The 16,229-nt window shown below is 39.8% G+C and overlaps 1 protein-coding gene across 1 annotated transcript in view; it reads right to left on the bottom strand.

Moving 5' to 3' along the window:
• Nucleotides 1-16,229, bottom strand: part of myo15aa (myosin XVAa) — a 39,774-nt gene that overhangs the window by 17,991 nt on the left and 5,554 nt on the right. The window contains 30 exon segments of the mRNA XM_051074070.1: nucleotides 85-148; nucleotides 150-276; nucleotides 620-855; nucleotides 1,833-1,865; nucleotides 1,867-1,929; nucleotides 2,311-2,437; nucleotides 2,870-2,955; nucleotides 3,063-3,116; nucleotides 3,297-3,370; nucleotides 3,749-3,944; nucleotides 4,147-4,264; nucleotides 4,470-4,594; nucleotides 4,684-4,729; nucleotides 4,934-5,091; nucleotides 5,227-5,304; nucleotides 5,510-5,635; nucleotides 5,723-5,854; nucleotides 6,087-6,182; nucleotides 6,402-6,525; nucleotides 6,718-6,776; nucleotides 10,251-10,364; nucleotides 10,584-10,745; nucleotides 10,879-10,992; nucleotides 11,085-11,148; nucleotides 11,262-11,365; nucleotides 11,852-11,942; nucleotides 14,649-14,723; nucleotides 15,154-15,263; nucleotides 15,365-15,428; nucleotides 15,857-15,939. Coding sequence (XP_050930027.1) covers nucleotides 85-148; nucleotides 150-276; nucleotides 620-855; nucleotides 1,833-1,865; nucleotides 1,867-1,929; nucleotides 2,311-2,437; nucleotides 2,870-2,955; nucleotides 3,063-3,116; nucleotides 3,297-3,370; nucleotides 3,749-3,944; nucleotides 4,147-4,264; nucleotides 4,470-4,594; nucleotides 4,684-4,729; nucleotides 4,934-5,091; nucleotides 5,227-5,304; nucleotides 5,510-5,635; nucleotides 5,723-5,854; nucleotides 6,087-6,182; nucleotides 6,402-6,525; nucleotides 6,718-6,776; nucleotides 10,251-10,364; nucleotides 10,584-10,745; nucleotides 10,879-10,992; nucleotides 11,085-11,148; nucleotides 11,262-11,365; nucleotides 11,852-11,942; nucleotides 14,649-14,723; nucleotides 15,154-15,263; nucleotides 15,365-15,428; nucleotides 15,857-15,939 — 3,103 coding nt within the window.

The following is a 16,229-nucleotide window of genomic DNA, read 5'->3' as shown; positions in this document are numbered from 1 at the left end:
GTTCTGGCATTATATCCCAGGAGTTGCAAGACAGACAGTGAACACAACAAAATGTGATGTTAAAAGAGCCAAGGTGCAGCTCACCATCAAAACAATGCACATGCAACACCAGGTTAGCCTTCTTCCTATTGGCCGTCCACTCCAGCAGCTGACAGTGGATAGGTCCTTGCAGTCTCAGGGGTAGAGCCTGAGGCCAGTTGTGCCTTCTGATTGGCTTGGATGAGTCTGTGTTGCAGCAGCGCTTGGCAACCAGCAGGGGCGTGGTCTGACACAAACCTGGAGAGGAAAGGTCAAATGAAGTTATTCTTTTTTACTGGAGGAAAAACTGCCCCTTCATTTATATTCTGTTCATGTTTTACATTAAAGTTACAACTTGGAGCTTTAAAACCGTAGCTAGTACCAAGGAATTACCCAAACTGTGGAATGTGTTTTGACAACTTCATTTTCAGATTTTCTTTTGTAACTGAGATATAAAAGTATAATTACAAAATTGAGGCACTTTCCTTAATTTCCTTTAATGCATTTTAAAATGGATATTCACTCACACATAAAGAAAATACCCGAAATATTTTCATCAGCATAATTTCTGTATACATGCATATAAGAAACACTTTTTTACTTCAGTAAATATTTTTCCATCTTGGGTGACGGGGCGAAGCTGCAGACACATGCCAGCAACAGCAGCCAGCCTCTCTCTGCGTTGTCAGAGTTTACGTTCCTCCACACCTGGTTGACAACCTGAGACAGGATCTCATCCCGTAACCCTGAAGATGTCAGGCCCCTTTGGATGATGTAATTCCCAAACATGTTTTCCTGCGCCCCGTTCAGGTGAGGGTCTCCCATGAATCGTAATACCTGAAGAAAACAAATTACAGGCATTACCACTAACTCTGATTAGATGTATGATATCTTACTGAAACATAACACGATGTGTTTTGTTGTTCCATATTTTCACTAGATCTTGGGTGTGCTTGAATTTCTTTTTTGCTGTGATAAATACAGACCAATCTCATAGGACAAGCAATGATAAAAGAGTAATGTTATGATCATACTGTACTTTTTCATGTTTGCCTAATGTCTTCTTTTGTGTTTTTGTAGTGTTTAAAGGTGCTACTTGTAAGTATTTTGGTTTTAAATATTCAAAAATTAACAACCAGTATCAAGAGAATGTAACAGTTTTGATGTTATAACAAATATGTCCATGTATTCTGTTGGATACCTGATGAAGTTAGCATGCAAACCAGCCAACTAGCCCTGGCTCATCACGTCTTGTGATCCCACTTTACACCTCAACAGGCGAGTCACTGTAGCATCCAATCTGCCCAGAAGGTGTATTCTAACGTCTTGTCAATCATGTTAGTCAATAAATGGATCATTAAATGCAACAATGGTTGAAGATCTTGGCAAGTGATCATTATCACCACTGCCACCACCACCCAATCCCGGCAAGACACCACATTTGACAGGCAAAGAAATGATAGCAATTGAAGCAAACAAGATTTAAATCGGTGTTGCTTTCTGCTACTGGAGACAGCTCTTGGCAAGTGAAGTGAATGAAGTTTTATGCTGAATTTACAACGTTGCTTCCAGACTAGGAAGTAAATAGGTGTTAATGCTAACACTGGCTATGAAGCAACAGCAAAAACTTACATACAGCACCTTTAAAGAGATGTTTCATAGAGCAACAAAGACACAGAACCAGGGGACTGTTCCTGGTGTATAATTTTTAAAAGAGTATGGCAGTGTGTGAATGTGCAATACAATACAATAGATCCAGATCCGTGGGTAAATGGTGTGCTAAGAAAAAGAGTTAATAAAAGAGGTCAGCCAACCATGATGAAGAGCTCCAGAGCCTCCCCTCTGAGACTCGTCTTCTACACGGGTCAGGGGTGATTCCAGCGGGGCCATCAACATCCCAAACTTTGGTTCCTATAGAAATAAAATATTAGTGTCATTAGGAAGTACATTAAATCCACATATCTTACATCAATACTAGATAATTTTCAAAATAAATCCACTTCAGGGAGCAGTACACAGTGGTGTAAACGGGCAAATGCAGGGGAACAGCCCTCCCTCACTCCTTTTCAAGACAAGTTTTTGTTGTGATGAAAAAAATCCAAATAACTAATTGAAAATAAAATGTAGAAAAAGAACAGTACTATATACAGTATTATTGTTATTGCTTGTCTGTAGTCCCTGAAAGTAACAGAATATAACAAACTGTTATATTATAAGTATAGAATACATATATATATATGTGTGTGTGTGTGTGTGTGTGTGTGTGTGTGTGTGTATACATATATATCTCACCCTGAAATAGATCTGTACGTAGCGGTAGAATGGGTAGTTGTTGATGTCCAGAGGCAAAGTGAGTTGAGCTTCTTCCTGGATATGAGGAGCTTGAAGCAGAGCCAAACAGTCTGAGTGCAGCTCCCTCCTGACTAGAGAGAGAGAGACATGTGAACAGGTCAACAAGTGAATCAGCATACACACTGGAGAAAAGAGTTCTTTAATTTTTGTTAAACAATTATTTGATAATTGTTCAAAAATTAATTACACAAGGTAGTTTGTTTCTCTATATTCTATTACATGTACAGCATTTAATAAATTTACACCACTCTGCATTATTGCTGTTGAAGCACATGATATAAGGACATAAAGCTGTTCCAAAAACATGAAAGAAAATTAAAGTAGGTTTAGTAAATTTCACTGCCACTCCTGTCCCACCTTGTCAGAACTATTCAAATCAGTCCTGGAGCAGAAACTGTCAGTGCTGATGAGATGAGACACATTTGAAGAATTTGCTTATAAATAATATGCATGTACACCATGTGAAGAGCACTAATGGGGAAGATGGACAGACAGCTACTCACTCCCTGCTATCTGCAGTAAAGCACCAAGTTCTGCAGGGATCACCAAGTGTGTGACATTCACCACCTCCCTCTTGGTCAGCTCCTGGAAGAGTTACTGTTTTGAATTCATCTGCAAAGTGACCGTGAATTTAGAAAGATTCTCAAATGATCTGCAGGTCTCCTCTGCCAAAAAAAGTCCACACTTCTTACCATCTCTCTCCTCCTCCTCTCTTCCTCAGCTTTCCTCCGGGCCTGAAACTTCATCTGCAGACAGATCACAAAAATCACAAACTGAAAGGTTCACTGAGACAATTCTAAGTGAGCAATATATTCAGATTTTATTTGACAGTACACACATGAATGAGTATGTGGGCATGGTCAGGTTGCTTCTTCCCCTAAATATAAAAGGAAACATAATGTCATCTAAAAACACACTGCATGTACCTTGATGTATTGTTTGCGGTTGACATACATGTGGACGAGGGAGCGGAATCGGACCAGACTCTCCCTCATTTTCACTGTAGCGCTTCCTAGAGGACAGAATGAAAAGAAGAGAACCATGAAAGTTTAAATCACACCTAATACACATCTTAAACCTAGCATCAAGAATTGATTAAAAAATGTGTGACACATACAAAGAGACAAACTTGTAGACATGCAACAAGTGCTTTGTTACATAGACTCTGTCAAGGAGTCCATTACAATGTCATTGTATTATTAGTCGGGCTTTCTGTCAGTGTATTTGTGTCTCCTTACTGCTGCAGTATATAGTGAGGATAGTAAGAATGAGTGGACTGACATACATTTTTCTTAAGTGCCACTATTTCTTTGGATAAATGCTTGTCTGTCAAATCAACTACATCAGGTTTTGTACTTAGTACAGATGTGGCAGTAACACAGACGCTTATCGGATCACCTTGTAAGGAAGCCTCTGCACTGCGCCTGCAGCCCGATGATCTTCTTGCGGAAAGCCATGTAGCGTTTCCTCACAAAGAACATGCGGGTGTAGCGCTGCAGAGTGAGAGCAGCGAGATGACGGGAGCGCTCCCATTTACACTCCAGCAACTGGTAGACGTCCTCCTTTAGAAATATCTGGCACATACACACATAGGCATACATGTTGCATTCATGCTTGATTTAAAGTACATGAATTAAATCATGGCATCCATCAAAGGTTGGAGTTACAGAGAAAGATAACAGGTCTCACAAAACCATGACACCATCAGAGCTTGTACTGCTGGTTTCCTTTCATTTGAAAAAGGGTCAGCTTGAACAAACTGGAGGAAAATCTCACCTTTGTGACTCCAACATGGTAGGCTCCTGGTCTCAGGGGACAAAGTTTACTGAGCATTAGCACACAGTTCTCTCCATTTGCAGGTGGAAGCTCTCGAATCCCCACCAGGGACTTATACCTGGGGATGACACACATTTTACATATATGTACACATTTACATCTACAAAAGAAGGCATGGGCATTCTTGCTTGCTAGCATACAAATGTGTCCTTTTGTGTGACAAAGAATTTTTCTAATGGGCCATCACAGGCCTCCAGAGGAGCTTCAAAGCTCTCATACAGAGATTCAACAAGTCAGTCAAGATGCATACGTGTGTATATTACCTGAACAGGAAGATGTAGAATGGCATTCTGACAGGATATCCCTCTTTTCGGATCCTAATGGTTTCCAGGACACCAGAGTGTCGCAGCTGGCTGCTCACCAGATCGTCTTCAAACACACCTGGTTGCTGAACACAGATGTATTCACACACATGTAAGCCCACTTAAAAAAAAAAAACACACGTCCATTATAAATGTATAATGTTTAACAATCTACCTTCAGATTATTTGGCTTAATGCAGCGAACAAAAAAAGGATTGCACCTGAAATGGAAGAAAAAACCAAATGAGCAATAAAATCAATAGCCAGCCAATTTTCTTTATTACGTAACTAATGTACAGCTTTAAATATTTATATTAAATATTTATATATATTAAAAACTTTAAGCTTTTTCAGTGGAAAAATAATTTACTGTGCACTACCAGTTATTTTCTAAGACTAAGTATCTCCACTTCTCCCAATATCACCTCTCCATCTTCTCCACCAGCTCCAGCAGGGACTGTTGGAACTTGTTGCTGACAGTGGGCGCTTGGTATTTTCTGGTGACTGTGCTGCTCTTCCTCATGTGTCCTCCTCTCTGCTGACCCATGACCTCTGCGTGAACCAGGAATAGGTTTGATACCATCTAGGACAGACACAAATACACACAGACACATGTTCACACACAACATTCCCACATTTTACTGCAATTGTTAATGTTAAAATTAGTGTCAACATGGCCTTGCATGCAGACTGTACTGTATGCAGACTGTCCTCTCACCTTGTTCTTGCTCTGGATGAACAGGTCCAGGACATCCTGTCGAACCTGGTCATAGTTCTTATCAAGGAACTTGTAAACCTGCAACATTAATGTCACAAATTATATTATATATTATATTACAGCTGTTTACTTAGCAAGAGCTTTAGCCATTGATGGGTTTACAGGACAAGAGGTTAGAATACACCCGCTAGATGGAGGTACTTCTTCATCCTATCATGTTGGACTGAGAGCAGACTGGATGCTACAGTGACTCACTTCTGAAATCCAGTGAAAAGCTGTTTACCTGGTAGGTGACCCGGCCAGCGAAGTGCTTGATGGTGAACTCTGGGAGTGGCATCTTTGGCTTCAGATACAGTGGATTGTTGCCATGGTGATAATGACACTTTTGGAGGAAAGTGTGGTCTGTTGCCTGGTAACAAATTACCAGACTAAGTGATGTGCACAATAATTTACTCTGTCTGTAACAGTTGTGTTAAATGTGTTTCCCTTCCCCCACCTGTGGGAAACAACTCTGGTCATCCAGAATCCTCAGTATCCCATGAGGCTTAGCAGCGATGAGGTCAATGCAGGGTTGGTTGTCACTGAATGGGATGTCCTGCCAAGGGATCTGTTCCCTGCTGTACTCCTCCTGCATGAGGATCACAAAGAGTACAGTGTCAAGTACACTGTACCACTCCATTGTCTAAATAAAGTCCTTGCATGTCTTATCATTATCTCTCTCAATTAATGAATCAGTTACTTTACCAATGGTTTCAGCACTAATTGAGATCATTTGGTACGTCTGCATGTGTGCGTGCAACCATTTATGTGTCTGTGCATTTGCGGTGTGAAAGGTTCCCACAGGTGTGACCTGGACTCACCTGTTCCTCCCTGAATACAATCCTGTTGAAGAAGAACTGCAGGTACTCGTTTGCATAATTAATGCAAAGCTGCTCAAAGCTGTTGAAGGCCAGATCCTGTTGTATACCCACACACACACACACACACACGCACATGTACACAAATATACACACACAAATATACACACACATAGGTGGTGATTCTTAATGTCTCATCTACATGTCTAAGGAGTAATTGTTCTGGAGTCTCTCTTCTGTGCAACATAAGAAAGTGACAGACAGGTGATAAGACACTCTGTCTGTGTCCAGGATCAGCGCACAACAAAACTCACTAACCTCAAATCCATAAATGTCCAAGATGGAGATGGAGAGGGTGTGTTGGCGAGGGTACACCTGAGCATTGATCCTTTCTGTTAACCAATGGAAGAGCAGCGAGTACAGGATCTTGGCAACAGCATCTCTGGAGAGCAAAGATTTGTGTGTGACAGACAGGGACAGAAGTATTGGACCGAAAAGTCCTTTTATAGAAACAGATATACAATAACAAACAATAAGGGAACAAAAGGTCTATTTTAGCAGAATGATATTACATGTGAAATATATCTGGAGATAAAATAATAATTTTGCATGTTTTATAGACACTGTCTCTCACCTGGCATCAACAGCACTTTCCACAGTCAGTGGAGTGTAGATCTTGTCCCTCATCGTCTCCTGTGTAGAAGACCGAAGGTTTTAATAACACAGCAGTCATTAAGGCAACACATATTATGTAAAGGGGCAAAGGATGAATTATTTCAGCATCAGGGCACCTACTTTATTATTTAAAAATGCTCAAATTTCCTCTGTCCTGCTTGTTATGAAGCTCTGGACAACTCCTTCACCTCATCATATATCTGTATTTCATGTCAGATATTTTAATACTAAAGGTTTACAAGTAAACATTTAAAGTCCCTACACCTCCACAGCCCACCCACACAGGTGTTTCTCTTGTTCTGCATAATTGAACTTTTTATCAGGACTTTGTGGGCATGTGCAGATGGAGTTTGACAGCTTGCTCACTCTCCTAATGGTTTTGTTGTACCTATTTGGACAGGATCATTTACACCATAGTCACTTTTATGGAGGACATCTGGATACAGTAAATAATGAAAATGAATGATGGCTGAATTCCATCTAGTCATTTCAGTGTCTGTGTCCTTGTGTTGTGCATGCTGGCTCACTGTCACTTACAAGGACATTTGAATAGAACAGAGTTGTTGTTAATGATATTAGCAACTCCTGTGCTTTTCCCTCTATGTGAAGCCAGCTGTAAAAAACCCTATTTCAGAGATTTTAGAAACTGTGTACCTGTGTGGAGGTTAAATACTGTATCTGATTTGCTTCCTATTTAGTGACTGTATAAGGGACCTCACTGATACTTTAAAGCATTGTGGAGCTTTATTTTCCAAAGTGTTTTATAAAGAGACCTACTAGTACTACTGGTAGAGACAATAATTATTATTTTCACATTATAGAGAGATAAATAAAAAGTCTCTATGTTTGTTCAACTTTGAGACAGTTTGACCTCCAGTTCATCCTTGCAAACTGACACCCCAGCTCATTACTGTACATTTGGTGCTGTGGGCTGCAGCTCAATGATACATATTCAATTACAGTCCAAAAAAACTTTTAAAGGAATTAAAGGAGTCCATTAAAGGAGTCCAGCAGGGTTAGGGCGTCAATCCTGCTCAGTCTCTCTTTGACTCCTTACTGCTCTCTCTCTGCATCCACTCTACCTCATCATCTTCTCCTTTACTTACCTCCAACCCTCCCTCTCTTTTTTCTACTGTCTTATTCATTGACATGAGCGTCTGGGCCTTGGAGTCTGATTAGATAAACTCGATCATCATCACACACACACACACACACTCACTGGGAAGAAATGACTGGGTACAACTCCTCTCTTGTTACATAGGAGCTACCTTTGTAATTAGAAATTCAATTATACAAAGGGCTCATTGCATAGTGTATAAGAAGCTGTGTGCATGGAAAACATGTATGGTGTGCCGGTGTAATGTGATGTATTCCCTCTGTCTCGCTCTTTGTTCTCTCCCATCACCCTCAGTCCTTGTCAGAAGTATCTCAAGACCATCAGGATGAGTGGATCCACTGCTTCTTTTAAACAGGACAGTAAAACAGGATGTTTGATGATCATCAAAAAAGATTTGCCAAGAAGACAAATAATGTGTGTGTGAATTTTTCCCAGGATTTATACTTTTTCCACTAATGTCATGTGAAGGGAGCAACAGGGGAAATACAGTGGAACTAGAATACTCATTGGTTTGTTGTACCCGTTTCTGTCTTTTGACAGTTTCTTTTTGTTGTTTGATCCACTGATGCCTGCAGGGCAGATCATGTTTAGCCTGAATCCCAAGGATCTGGTGTGGTCTTTTTTGCTAAAGAACACTACAGCAAATTAAAGACCAGGACTGAAAGTGTGTCATCTGTGGCGACTGTGGGGATCAACAAAAGTTTTTTTCTCATTGTTGGAGTTCCAGAGATCTAAGACTATGGACTTCTGGTTTTGGCTGGTAGCATCCTAAGGACTTAAGGAGATTTAATATAAAGTCAAGTAGAACCTCTTCCTTTCTTTGTTTTTCTTATGTGATTAAGGGAACAACTGAACAACAGCTGCATGGATCAGGACTAATCATCATATGGAAATGTTGACATAATGATGTCTCCAGTAAACTTGTGGTTTCTGTCTTTGGATGAAGAAAACATGATTCCTATTTAGTGTACAAACTGGAGGCATTAACAAACTGCTACAAAAAACAGAAGTGAAATCTCCCACCCTTCCAGCTATAGTGCACTCACCACTGCTGAGTGTAGCTATTTATAAAAATATACTGTATAAATATACTGTCCTCTATGACAGATTGCTAACAAAAGGAGTCAAAAGATGTCTGCACTGCCAGAAGCGATACTCTGCAAAATAGTCAACAGTAAGTGTGCAAATACTGTGTGTGTCTATTAAGTTTCTGTGCACTCTCTGTGTACAGGATTGTTCCTCTGTGCACTCATGCTTGTTTGTGTGTTGTAGATGTGTGTGCAGAGTGTAAGTAATATGCTCAGATAATCAGAGCTGACACACAAGAGCTACATCTTTAGCTACAGAATGATTATTATTGATTGAAGTGATTATGTTACCACAAAGAAACTGAGTCGAGCCATGGCTCTCAGACGCTCTGCTCTACATGAGGTCAGCTTTGATTTAAGATTTGACCAGCAAGAAGTCAGAGGTTAGAGTTAAGAGATCTGACACATACAAGGACAGGTGATTGAAATCCAAGACAGGGAGACAGAGTGATGTGTAATGTAGAACGAAAGGTGTCAAAATAGATGAGTGCTCAGTTAAGGTTCATTATCCTTTGTTTCAACTAGAATTCAAAGAAACAATTAAAAATCAACCACACAAAAATCAAAGTGAAAATTATATCATAAAGTTACAATTTGCTGTAACTTTCAAAAAACAAAAATCCACCACTGATTTGTTTATTTTAAAGTGAGCAACAAATGAGAAAAGCAAGAAACTACAATATGTTTTTAGGTTTTCACCGCGCTGTCTCTCTTGCCCAATTCTTTCACTTTCTACTGACTGAGTTCAGATACCTGATCCCATAGATATCCCTAAACCAGTCTTTGCCAGAAGGGGAGCACAATTTAACACCTTCCAACTGCAGAGATCAGTAGAGAGATCAATAAAGAGATCGATATCCCACAAAAGTTTGGTGTATAAGAGTAATCAGTCTGAATGGAAAAATCCACCAGAGGAAGTCAGCAAAACAAGACGACCACACAGGTAGATCAGTTTGCCTCTGTCTTGTCTCTCTCTCTCTCTCTCACTCTGTGTGTGAGACCAACAGGTGTGTTTCCTTTGTGTCTGGGTAAACGACACTGAGGGTGATACAATGCCTTTAACAGCAGGACATATGTGTGTGTAAGTAAGAGGCAGAAACACTGGCATACTGCCACGTTTCCATTGACTCTGAATGTACTGAGAGTGACTGACGACAGAATAAATAACCATCCAGCTCAGGAATCACACGGATTCTAACCACCTGTAAATGATTTGCACACTGTTGTAGATCTAACTAATCGAGGACAGATCATACAGATACAGAAATATTCCAGTTTAATACTGACTGTGACTTTGTAGGTGATGGCTTTCTGTAGTCCTTCTGGTGAGATCTGCAGTAGCTCAGCCACCACTCTGATCTCCTGAGCGCTCACCACTGATGCCACCTCCTGGCCATCAGCCTGCAGTGCAGCAGAGACAGACAAAAAATAGAAAAATTACCTCATCTCTTTCCCCCTAGAAAATCATCATGTTCTAATCAAATAATGCACAATACTTTCTCCTATTAAATGTCAGTATTGTTTCTTATTGTCCTAGTAAAGTAAAAAAAAGAAAAGAAAAAAAAATAAAGATGTACACTGTAGAAGATGAGGAAAGATAAATAACAAATAAAACATTACCTCATGTCTTTGAAAGTAGACATTGCCCAGGTGCAGTATAGAAGAAAGAACTCTAAAGATGGCTGACTGGTCCTCAGGGGTAAAGTGAAGGATCTCCATGGCAGCAAGCAGACGCAGGAAGTCTTCTGCATCATTCTTTCCTGTTATTCCACAATCCCCTCCCTGTGTGGAGAGAGAGAGAGATTGCATGGTAGTCAGACATGAGGATTTAACTACAAAACGTGATGCTTTTTTTCTCAAAAAATTTTAACACCCTGAGGAAGATTTCTGTGTCATGCTCCACTGTGCCGTCTACCTGGTTGAGGTAATAGTAGGTCTCAGCCCCTTGTAGATAGAAAGCCTGCTTCTGCTGTGAGGGAAGTCCTGCCAGCATCTCATAGAAGATGTGATAGTTTCTCTCATCTTTGGCCTGAAGTGGAAACACACATTTACCTCAACGCCTCTTCAATATACAAAAACATGCATACATATAAAGCGTGTATATGTGTCTGCATGTGTCACCTGGAAGACGATGCGGGACTTTTCCAACAGATACTGAGAGGTTATGGCACCACTGATCACACCACTGGAGAGAGAGAGAGAGAGAGAGAGAGAGAGAGAGAGAGCAGAGAGCAGAGAGTGAAGGGGGGTAGAGAGAGATAGGAACACAAACCATTTGTATATTTATTTCATACTCACTCCTCCAGAAAGACCTCTATGTATTTCCCGAAGCGGCTGGAATTATCGTTCCGCACAGTTTTGGCATTTCCAAAAGATTCCAGCAGAGGAGCTGCCTCAAGTATCTATCACATATTCAAACATATAATAAATTAACAACCTTTATCAGGCGGATGACAAATATGCTGAAACCATGAAACATGACACAAACTGCAGCCTTTTTATACATCAAATGAAGGCCTGTTTAATGTCCATTTAAGCTGAAACATTAGATAATTGAGATCCTGGTCAAATTGTTGAACAGGTTCTAGACAGATTTTATAAGCCACACATTCACAGGACAAACACAACATTTCTAATGAATATTGTCACACACCACAGCAAAACACAGCAACCTGCTATTGTTATGGCCATAAGTGAGGATGAGTTGTAAAATGTAAAGCACAAGTCATGCAGGGAACCCCACTACCTCAATCTGTACCCAGGGGAAAGCCAATGGAGAAACAGACAAATTAAAAAATCACACAAAGAGGTATTAGTTATGTTTCAATGCAGGAATGTGTGTGTGTGTGTGTGCGTGCATGAATGTGTGTGCGTGTGTGCACGTGTACCTGTTGCGCAAGATTGCATTTGTGATGTATTGCTGCTAGGTAGCGAAGGACTAGTTTGGTGGCCTCGGTTTTCCCCGAACCGCTCTCTCCACTGAAACACAGTAACACACACTCAATGGACAGAGATAAACACCCATCAGTATGACTCATGAGTCATTTTTACTGAAATGAAGGGCTCTGCTAAACTGATCAAAGCTTTGATCCTTGCATGTCAAATATGCAAAGTTGTGAAAAATAGTCTTTAGAAAAACTGCCTTGTTACTGGCTTCATTATAATGCATTTTCCCACTATTCAAGTGGGGTTTTAATGTTTTTTTTTTTTTCTTCTCCGGAATAAATGGGAGAATTTTCTCAACCAATAAAGGAACACTACAATTCAAAATCACCAAATCAATATGATACTCACATTAATGATAAGATTAGCCAGAGGCATGATATAAACTGTTAGTATTTATCTAACTATCATTTTGTACACCTGTACAATCTTATGCTATCCAATACAATTACTCAGTCATAATGTCTAGTTTTATAATGCCTAAAATGTTCAGGAGTTGATAAAATTACAGTATATGTTTTAGCATTGGGTCATAGTTAGTGATGGTGTTGTATTGGACTAAATTATATTCAGAGGTGTCCCTATTACTCAATATTCTGCCCCATTTGTGTGCATAAATAGGAATGACAGAAATTTAGATGCACATCTGAATATGATATAGTCCAGTATAACACTACCACTAACTATGACCTCAGTAAATGTGTAATGGAATTGTACATTTGCAATGATGTCAGCACAAACTGAAAATCATTCACGTTTTAAAGGCTGAATTTTTGGCAAGCTGTTTTTTTTAACCGTAGGCAGGATAAATTTTCTCAATTTGCATACTGGGCTGTGAAAGTGTGATAGTCCATTTGCTAAATGGTGGATAATTGAGTATGATGGCAGTTTACTAAGGCCGAAGTGTGAACATTATCCAGCACTTTGAGCACCACTAAACCCAGCTTTTATTAATCACTTAGAGTGTGGATTATTTGATCCTTCTCACCTCCTTACTGCTGCTTGTGGAGGGTTTTCCTTAATTGACTAAGTGATGTGAGACCAGGCTAATCTTGCCTTAGGCAAGGCCTCAATTCCACTTTTGCGTTAAACCACCTGAAACGCTCTTACGCACACACACGCCCTGCACTGCCAACAGCTTAGCGCTAAATACCATCATTATGTAAGCCTGGCCAAAGGGGGGAGGAGAGGCAGAGGTGTGTGTTTAGGGACACCGGCACCCTGACCACATTCCAGCATAAGGTTTCACCTCACGGGCTGGTTGGCTAAAATCCGGGCCATTACTGGTCACTGTATACCAGACCTCAGTTACCCCATAACATGCACTCAGTGACACACACACACAAACACAGGGCCCACACGAGCACTTGGACACACACATCTGAAACATAATCTGCTCCTGGCCCAGACCTGGCTGGGCTTTCCTTACAGGTGTCTCCTTCCGAACACGGCTAGAGTGTTCCAAGTGTGTGTGAGTGTGTGCTTGTGTAGACGTATGTGTGATTTGTGTATGATTGTTTTTGGTCATCTCTAGAAGCATGTGTCTACATATGTGCAGGTGTGTGGATGTACTGTATTTGTGTGTGCATTTCTACATCTGAGTTACATGTAAATGTGTCTGATTGCCTCCAAACGTAAGTTTGTGTGTGTTTGCTCCTTCAGGAGATCAGTTTTGACAAGGAGTGAGGCGCCTGTGACAGACAGACGGAGCACGAGAGGAGTGAGGGATGGCTCTGTCTTAAGTTTGCTGGCCAGTAAACCACAGACAGACACTCATGAATTTACAAACACTAATCCAGCTGGAGATGGAAACCTGACTTTCAAAGAAGCTTTGTGGATATTTTGTACACCAGGCTGAAACCATTACAAAACTTTAGAAGTTTACTAATGCAATTTACAATGTAATTTTTCTTGCATAATCGGGTACTAATAAATACGTAGCAGTTCTAACTGATACTTGAATGTGAGTACAATGGAAGAAAACAAGGCTTTGGTAAGAAAGGGTGCAACAAATAGGTATTTTGGTTAGGAAAAGGATACCTACATGGTACTGCACTGGGAAACATACTGAGATCAGGACAAATGGTGTTAACAACCTTTTTCTTGATGTGTAGTTAAAAAATAAAAGGAGGAGAACAGTTAACACTTTATATTACAGCCTATGTACTTAGTTCTTACTGTGTAATCTAAAGAATTAACAATAATAATAGAATCTTCATTTAACAAGGTTAGGCATGTTTGATCCACCCACATCTATATGTTATATGCCTGCTAGGAGCAAATTTTCAAAAATATAGTCCTGTTTATGTCAAGTAATACAATAAAGAAGGAGACAATAACATGACATGAATAAATTCCTGAAGCATAATATAGCTGTCAGCTTGTAAAGGCAAAATTGAGCACCTCTCTTTTATGCTGGGACATTTATAAAGTTCACTTTTGTCTCCCAGTACTATACCTGTAGTTAGCCAGTATTTACAAAAATACTTACTTCTCCTTCCCTCTAAAATATCTAGTTGTTTCTTCCTTGTTTCCCATAACCCTGCTCTCTTTCACTGTACCTAGATTTTAATATTTGTACCTTTTCTGTTACCAAAACTTTGCATGATCAATATCAAAAACAAACAAAGACCAAAAAAAAACAAAACAAAAAAAAAACTGTGTGCTGTACAGGTTCATGAAAAGTGATTAAATGGCAGATGAGGGAGGATTTGAATGACGATTATAGATTCAGCCTCTTACCTGATTATTATGACCTGGTTGTGTTTGGCATCCATCATTTTGGAATAAGCAGCGTTTGCTATGGCAAACAAATGCCTGAATAAAAGAAAGAGAGAAATTAGAGAAATAGGAGAAATAGGGAAATATTAGATCAGACATTCAAACAGAGCACAGCAATGACCTCATATTCTGTGTCAAAATACTGTAGTCATGATCCCTTTTTCCCCATCGTTTACCATTTGTTTTTTCTCAATTATTTACCAGCATTTTTGTTCCTATATGGCATTCTATACTAATAACATGACTAATAACAATATCACATTTATTGTTTTACAGCAATCAAGCCAACAAAAAGTTTCAAAATAAAACATGCTGATAAGTGATTCTTTACAACACAGATGAAACTCTATTGTACAAATTGATTTATTCTGTTGTGCTTTAAAATGCCAGGGTAGTGACAGTTCTAGCATTCATTTTGTTTGTTTCCAGTTTACTGTCTTCACAGTTAAGAGTGAACATGACTTACGGAGGGTTCTCTCCCAGAGCACGACCCTTGTACAGCAGCACCATGTCCGTCCCATAGATGTTGTACATCTTATAGGGGTTCACAGAAACCAGAATACTACCTATGTATGTCTAAAGACAACAAAGAATAAAGAGATGAAGAGATTGATTGGTAAAATCACACACAAGGACGCTATGTGGGTGTACGACATGAGTACTGTTCAGATACTTACATAAATGAGCTCTCTCTCAAACCTTTTCCTCATGTTCAGCAGAACAGTCCCTTCATGCATCTCCCTGGACAGGAGGAATAAAACACAATAATTGAAGGATGTTACTGAACACTGCAAATCATGTCACTGCCCTGACCATTTTTCCATGTTTGAATGCCTGAACATTCTTCAGTCACATCCCAACAGTAGACAATAAACTTTTCTGTTTCAAGTCATCATCTAGAATCATCATGTCTTTGAAGCTTTAAAACCATCTCTTGATGTGTAACACATCCCATGGAGTACATTGCAATACCACTCTTTAATCTGATACTTGCAAGTATGACTGAAATGCACTGACTGTAGTGTAGTTAAAATCCTGTTGGAGTTGGAGTGCTTGGACCTGACTGTTCCACTTGTCAATGTAGGAAATCTCTCAGACAAACATAACCCATGTACAGTATTTGTTTGTTTGTTTGTTTTTTTTGTTTGTTTGTTTGTTTTTTTACTTACTCTAGCTGTGTCATATCTTCCACGCCATCTTCCTCTCTTTGCTCCCGATGAGCCATGGTGGGAAGGCTTCTGATTGAGTACATCTAAAACACATATATACACACTTAGAGATGAGGACATAATAAAAGGACATAGGCTGCTGCACAATGGAGACATGCAGAAATACATGCACGCATTCACTCACAAGGAAGAGCAGATTCTCTTTTCTCTCTTTACTCTGAGGTTGATTTATACCAGAGCCCCCATTTGCCCACCTCTCACGGAGGAAAAGTGTTTTTCACATTTTACCTTATTTGCTCATTGTGCCCTAATCATCCACTCTGCTCTTTCAAAAACCATTAACACATCCCTATCAAGTTAACGCCCCTACTGA

The sequence above is a fragment of the Lates calcarifer genome, linkage group LG11 (genome assembly GCF_001640805.2).
Source record: "Lates calcarifer isolate ASB-BC8 linkage group LG11, TLL_Latcal_v3, whole genome shotgun sequence".
In the NCBI taxonomy this organism is placed as follows: Eukaryota; Metazoa; Chordata; class Actinopteri; family Centropomidae; genus Lates; species Lates calcarifer.
Note: the sequence above shows the minus strand (reverse complement) of the source record. Positions and strands in the feature narration are given on the sequence as shown.